The 7,138-nt window shown below is 39.0% G+C and overlaps 1 protein-coding gene across 2 annotated transcripts in view; it reads right to left on the bottom strand.

The window, feature by feature from the left end:
• serinc4 (serine incorporator 4) overlaps positions 1-7,138 on the bottom strand; it is a 30,502-nt gene that overhangs the window by 5,990 nt on the left and 17,374 nt on the right. For both annotated transcript variants that reach the window (XM_008406056.2, XM_008406055.2), the window contains exons 4-7: positions 4,617-4,696; positions 4,314-4,407; positions 3,508-3,719; positions 3,142-3,237 (exon numbers count right to left, since the gene is read on the bottom strand). In XM_008406056.2, coding sequence (XP_008404278.1) covers positions 3,142-3,237; positions 3,508-3,719; positions 4,314-4,407; positions 4,617-4,696 — 482 coding nt within the window. The remainder of the gene's footprint in view (positions 1-3,141; positions 3,238-3,507; positions 3,720-4,313; positions 4,408-4,616; positions 4,697-7,138) is intronic.

Genomic DNA, 7,138 nt, shown 5'->3' with positions numbered 1-7,138 from the left:
AAATGAGTTAAAGACTCATTTTAGCTGAATTAAAATGAGTTAAAGACTAATTTTAGCTGAATTAAAATGAGTTAAAGACTCATTTTAACTGAGTTGAACTAGAAACTGGACTGAAATATTTGGTCAAATGTTCTGTTTTTGCAGTGAATGAGTAAAATTATTTAGTAGTTGAGTGGCATGATAAAACTAAAGCACTTCCTCTTTCAATTAATGGATCTGAATCTCTAAGAAATAATAACTTTAATATGTGATTTTCTTTCTTGTGATTAGTGCAGGTTTTAGCGGAAATATTTTAGTGCACTTGAAATAAAACAAAAACACCTTGAAAGTGATTTTTCATCAGCATAGACGAGTTTATTTAAAGTTAATAATTTCAAAATATTCATGAAAAAGTTCCAGTTCCACTGGAGCCGTTACCTAGCAACACCAGCCAAGCCCGTCGCCTAGCAACCCAGTTCTAGTTACACCTGCAGATTACTTCACTTGTAACAAGGGAAAAATGTCTTACAAAAACAAAACAAAATAAAAAAACATTTTTCCAATGTTATAAGTGAAATAATCTGCCAGTAGAACTAATACTTTTTAATCAATATTAAGTAATCGTTACATAAAAAAAAACTCAAATATTTGCACTTGAAACTAGACCAAAAATACTTGGTCAGATTTTGAGTTTTTGCAGTGTAAGTACAACATTACTGCTGATTTTTTACGCACAGTTTGGTCATATTAAAGTTTTATTCTTATCTTGTTATGTAGGCGACACAAAAACCTGACGAACAAATATAACAAGCAGCGAATTCAGCAGCTTTAAAACTCGTTTATTAAGCTTTTCTCTCCTTCTACCCGGACGCTGTTTATCACTCTCCTCCTCATCGTGACACGCTGTGTAAGAACGCGTGTAATGACACTGCTGGATGTTTTCCCTCCGCTATTACGCTGTCAGTGGTTCGTCAGAGGAATGTGAAACAAACATCTTTCTGTCTGCTCCGCTCGCAGAAAGAAAGCCGGCATGTCGCAGCACATCGCCGCCCGTTTATCTGCGCTGGTGTCTGTATGTTTGCATGTGATGAAAGTCCTGATAAGATGGGGGGGAGGGGGGGGGGCGCGGGGGGGGCTGTAACCGGCGGCTGCACTTCCATCGTCATCATTAAAGAGCTCTTTGTCTCTGCTGAGGCCAGCAGGTGAGTCATTAGCAGAGAAGAAAGGGGAAAACAAAGGCGGATAACTGGAGTGTGTTGGTTGCGTACGGTTTTTAAATGCCGAAGTGAAATATTAGATCCCAAGAAACGACTGAGAAGGACATTAGGAATTAAAAGTAAAACTGTTTGACATGCAACATGTAAAGCTTGGTAGAGAAAGTGTGATGCTGTGGGCCTGTTTCTGTGTTGAAATGACTGTTTAAAAGTGACTCGTTGTGCTTCCTTGAACGGGTTAAGATAAATCTATGGCAGATACAAATCACGTTCATTACATTTTTTCTATGAAACGGTGAAAATGGCTGCAAACAGATGAGCTACTGAACAACCATGCATCTTTGAAAAGCAGAAGTGGAGCCTCCTGCACAACTAACATAAATGGAGCAAGTGGTTTCTAGTCAACAACAAAACACTTGTCTTTTCCGGCAGGCATGCTGCAAGGTTGGAGACCTTGTCCTGTTGGGCGACGGGGCCTGGATAAAACCCGTGTTAAATGTCCGGAAGAGTCAGGAAGAGTCAGGAAGAGTCTGGAAGAGTCCGGAAGAGTCCGGAAGAGTCCGGAAGAGTCCGGAAGAGTCCGGAAGAGTCCGGCGGAGTCCGGCGGAGTCCGGCGGAGTCCGGCGGAGTCCGGCGACAACAGACGCTTAAATTCCGTAACAAAAGTACGTTTTTATCTTTTTTTTTTATCCTTTGTTTTAAAAAAAATCTCTTTCTCTTTTTTACTGTTTGTTCAATGTCACATGCTGTTTTTATTTTGTTTTTTAATTATGTAAAGCACCTTGAAATGCCTTGCTGCTGCTTAATAAAATATGATTGATTGATTGATTGATTGATTGATTGATTGATTGTACATCAAACAGCAGTAAAACCAGCTGACCAACTGGGGTTGCTAGGTAACGGGCGGAACTCTGCTGGGGTTGCTAGGTAACGGGGAAGCGCCGGCTGATTTGTGACGTTACATTCTGAAGGTTTTTAGAAACGGCTCGTTTTCCAGACACCAAGAAATATTAATTTATTAACAAAACTGTCTGGGTGTTTTTTTTTTTTAGAGCAGTAGAAACCCAAATGGAAGAACCAAAATATGAAATTTACACAATAGTTCCCCTTTAAGATGAAAACCTGATGGCATTGGAACAGATGATTGAAAATGAGTCGACTTTTAGGAGAATAAAGAGCTAAAACATTTGGCAAAATCAACACAAAAATGCTTCAACAGACACAAGATCATCTTTTTTCTACAGCTTTCTCTGTTCCAGCACCTGGATTCTGTAGAATGGTTGAGAAAAGCATAGAACTGATTTATTATTATTATTTTTTTAGCTATTATGCAGTAATACCCATTTCTCTCAGCAGGTGGCAGACTTTAACCTTTCAGTGAGATTGCTGCTTTTATTTCTCAAAATTGAAAACGGATGAGTTGTAGTCTATCAAAAAAATAATAACATGTGAATAAAATATTATGTTTTTCAAAAAATAAACAGTTTAAAGTCAAGAAAACACCTTAAAACAATAAAATACGTGTTTAGTTCCAGGGTTTTTTTGTCTTTGTTGGGTCAAATGCTGGCCCACAGGTTAAATATTTTACCCAAAAGGTCATAAAGAAACACCTAAATGTTAACCCTGACCTCTGACCCTTCAGAGATAGTAAACAGGCAACAACAAGACAGAAACAGAGAGTGAATCCAGATGCTGGGAAGGTTTTGTTTTGCCTGAGGAGCTAAGATGCTAACAATCAGCTAAAAGAAGATGCAATGCTGAGCAGATCTGCAGAGGCAGCAGCCAGAAAATAATTATTTTAATAAACTATAATGTGCGATTCTTCTCATTAGAGTCATGATTGATAGAAATTGGCGCAGGAACGATAAAGACCCTCTTCCATGTGTTTCTGCTTTAGTTTTCTTAAAGAGAAGAAGCCTTGAATGCTAAGTGTCGGCAGCTTCCTCACCTTTCTCTGGCGGGCGGCTGGACAGAGCGGAGAAGGTGAGGTACATGACGTAGCAGCTGATGATGGAGGCCTGAAGCAGCCCAGAGCGAGGCTGTTCTGTTTACAAACAACATTAAAAAAACCTTTAAATCACCAGAGACAAACTCATTTTAATAAATAAAAACATAATCTTGCTTATATCAGTTAGTTTTGTCTTATATCAAGAGCATTAAAGTAGAAAAATACTTGGTGAGGTTTTGTGTTTTTACAGTGTATCCGACCTAAATTAGTAACTGATTTAATGTCAGTCAGTGAAGGAACCATGTAAAAACATGGCGTCTGCTGGGGTTGCAGGTGTGGACGGTTCCTGTCCTCCGTCAGACTCACTCTGCTTGACGCACGGCGTGACGGCGATGAAGGACATGAGGCCGCAGAGCCCCAGGTTGACCCACAGCAGGACCTTGTTGAAGTGGCAGGCGATGGGGTGAGTGTAGTACTTGTACATGAAGGTGAAGGCCATGGTGGCGATGGTGTAGAAGAAGAGCGTGGCGCACATCACCGCCAGGTACCAGCGCTTGTTTTCTGCAGCTCCGGTCAACCTGGCGGGCAGATTAATAGAGGAGTTGCATTTAAATTAGCGGCGACCGAACGTTTTGTCAAAAAGCCCTGACCTAAAATCGTCAGACATTTAGTGATTAATCTAAGGAATTTTCTAGAAAACACTTGGAAATTTTCTGAGTTTCGAAAGTCAAAATTTGGCCAATTTCCACATTTTTTTTGTAGAAAATATCCAATTAATCTCTAAATTTCGGAGTTTTTTTGCGGAAATTTCCTTATTTTTTTTCTCTACACTACAGCTGTTTGATGATCGGAAGGTTGTAGGTTCAATTCCAGCTTCCTCCTGCCGCATGTCAACGTGCCCCTGTGCAAGGCACCTAACTGACCCGTGTATCGGTATATAAAAGTGTGTGTGCGAATGGGTGAAAGTCAATCTAATGTAAAGCGCTTTGAGTGGTCAAAATGATTGGAAAAGCATTATATAAGTTCAGCCAATTTACAATTTCGCACATCTTCTGGATTAAAAGAAAGTCAAGTCCGGCTGCTTGAAACTCAGTTTTTTTTATTTCTGCGTCTCTCAGTTTCTATTTCCCAGAATGAAAATTTCTGCTGCAGCTCAGCTCGTTCTGACTCACCAGTTTTTGTTCCAGGTGTGAGCAAACGCCGTGATGAGGATGAGCTGGATGAGGATGAAGGCAAACCCTCCCACCACACCAACATAATGCCAAGCTGGGAGAGGAAATCAGAGGAAAACAAGCGCTAATCAGCTAATTTATGGAAGCGATAACATCATTCCGCCCTGATATCAACCACATTTATGGCTCCCAACAGAAGGAAAAACACGCTGGAAAGATTTACGATCCTGTGATTAACTCTGAGCGCAAACCACTGCTGCCCTCTGGCGGCGCTTTAGAGGAAGTGCATGTGGGTTTGCTCACCGTGCAGGAAGGACTCTGTCGGGATGAAGAAGGCAGCAGTGCACATCCCCAGCAAGGTGATGAACTTTAAAAACCAAAACCTGACAAAAGAAAAAAATTTAAAAACTGTACAGTGCGTATTTTAGCTGAAAAATTACAAGACATTTTATTCAAGCATTTAAATAAATAGAGAAGCAGACAGAGAGGTAGAAACTAACTAAATTACATTTTTTATAAATAAATTATTAGCTTAGAGTCATAAACCTTTTCATTTTGGGTCATACAAAAATTATGAATCTTCTCAAAGTGCCGGTTGAACCAGAATTTATTGATTAAATCCACCAACTGCTAAAATATTAAGAAATAGCCGTATTTGCATTTGATAAGTAAGTTTAGTAATCAATAATTTATTTAGATCAAATAAATAATATTGAACATCTTTTCCAACAGGCGACAGTTGGTATTTTCTTCATAACTTTTGTGTTTTTATTATTATTATTGATTGATTGATTGATTCCTTTTTGTGATATTTTTTTCAGTCAAAATCACTGATTTTCTGGTGCTACTTCATAAAGTTCTGCCACATTTTGACAAACGGATCTATAACGTGTAGAAGTAAGAAACACCGCCACCTGCAGGTCGGAGTTTACGGCGGCGTTTTGGTGCAAATGGATATAGAAAAAAACTCTGAAATTTTGACTAAAATTAATCTTTTTAAATGTTTATTTTTTTTTTAATCTCCGAGCTTCAAATGTCTGACATTTTTTTACTTTTGGAAATGTTCTGAGTTTCACAGATTTGACAAAGCATCGAGTCTGAAAAGTTTTTCAGACTCAGAAATTTCCTTGTTTTTTCTAGAAAATTTCTGAGATTTTTTTGGGCAGAATTTACTCCTCCTTTTTGATGAACGTGTTTTGCATTGGCCATGACGTGCCGTCGCAGACGTTAGCATCACTTAGACCCAATAATTCAGAAAACTTTTGCAGAAATTTTGCAATAAACTCACCGTTATGCATTAGTAGCAAAGTGTGAGGATCTGTTGATTCTGCACCAATTTCCACAATCGTGGAATTGCAAAAAAAATAAAATAATAAATTGAAGTAATTGATTAATTCACAATTACCAACTTTAACATGGACAAACGTCATTATAAGTGAACTGGAACTTTTTCATCAATATTAAAGAATTACTGACGTAGAAAACTCATTTATCTTGCATAATAGTTACTTATACCTAATTTGTGTCTTATTTCAAGTGTAATAAGACATTTACACTTGAAGCCAGATAAAAATACTTGGTAAGATTGTGTGTTTTTGCAGTGTTGGGCCACGTTTTCTCCAGGTAAAACAGCTACTGAAAGTGGGTGTACTTTCTTTTTTACTTTGCACGTTTCTACCCAACATTTGAAAGCAGAGGATGAAGTCTGATTTGTGCGGCTCCAGGGTTCTGGGCCTGTTCTTGCAGACCACTGCGACCTGCCAAAGACCCTGCAGCCTTTTCACTGAGGCTCCACTAAGACTCTTATTCCAAAGAGCAGCAACAATCCAGGCTGTCAAATCCTAATCCGTGCTGCGTCACAGCACTAATCGAGCGCTCTGCAATGGAAAGCGCAGCAACAAAGAGCTTTAAATAGACGAGCAGGTCTGGTCAGGTGAGCTGCAGGGAATACTTTCTCCTTAAAGCATGAAGGGAAGTATTTAAAGAAAAGATTAGGACTTATTGTTGCTCAGACAAAGTAAAAGTAATGACTTAAATCCAAACGTATTTGGTAAAACGGCACTGGATTACGGTAGAGGATTAGGACGACGGAAAAAAAAAGACAATTCAGATTGAAGTGAGAATTCCATAATTCCAAACCAAATCAATGCCTTTCAGTGTGAAACTAATGAAACTGTTGTGCATCAGTTTTAAAGTCCCTCCTCTGGCTCCCTGTAGCTCAGAGAATAGACTTTAAAATACTGATGTTAGTTTATAAATCACTGAACGGTTTAGCACCACAATACCTTAAAGATCTGTTATTACAGTACCAACCGTCTAGACCCCTCAGATCTTCTGGTTCTGGTTCTGCTCTGCATCCCCAGAACCAGAACCAGACGAGGAGAAGCAGCATTCAGTTTCTATGCACCACAGATTTGGAACAAACTTTCAGAAAACTGTAAAACCTTTAAATCTCAACTTAAAACCCACCTGTTTTAGTTGCTTATGGCTAAATTAGGGTTAGAGTGCCGGTTTTGATGTCTTCGATGTTTTTATGTCTTTAATGTTTTTAATTTCTTTTTCTTTCTTTTCGACGTTTTAATGATGTAAAGCCCCACGGAAAACGTCCCAGTTAAACGACGTTTAACTAAAGTTCTACGGGGTTTAGAGTCCCAGTTGACGGAGTTTCAACTAAAAACCTAGAGGTTGCAGTCCTTGTCAAACTGTGTTTTTGACTAAAGTCCCTGAGGGTTAGAATCCCAGTTAACCGACGTTTAACTAAAGTTCTACGGGGTTTAGAGTCCCAGTTGACGGAGTTTCAACTAAAAACCTAGAGGTTGGAGTCC

This window comes from Poecilia reticulata, linkage group LG3 (assembly GCF_000633615.1).
Source record: "Poecilia reticulata strain Guanapo linkage group LG3, Guppy_female_1.0+MT, whole genome shotgun sequence".
In the NCBI taxonomy this organism is placed as follows: Eukaryota; Metazoa; Chordata; class Actinopteri; order Cyprinodontiformes; family Poeciliidae; genus Poecilia; species Poecilia reticulata.
The sequence above is the reverse complement of the archived record's forward strand: the minus strand, read 5'-3'. Positions and strand labels throughout refer to the sequence as shown.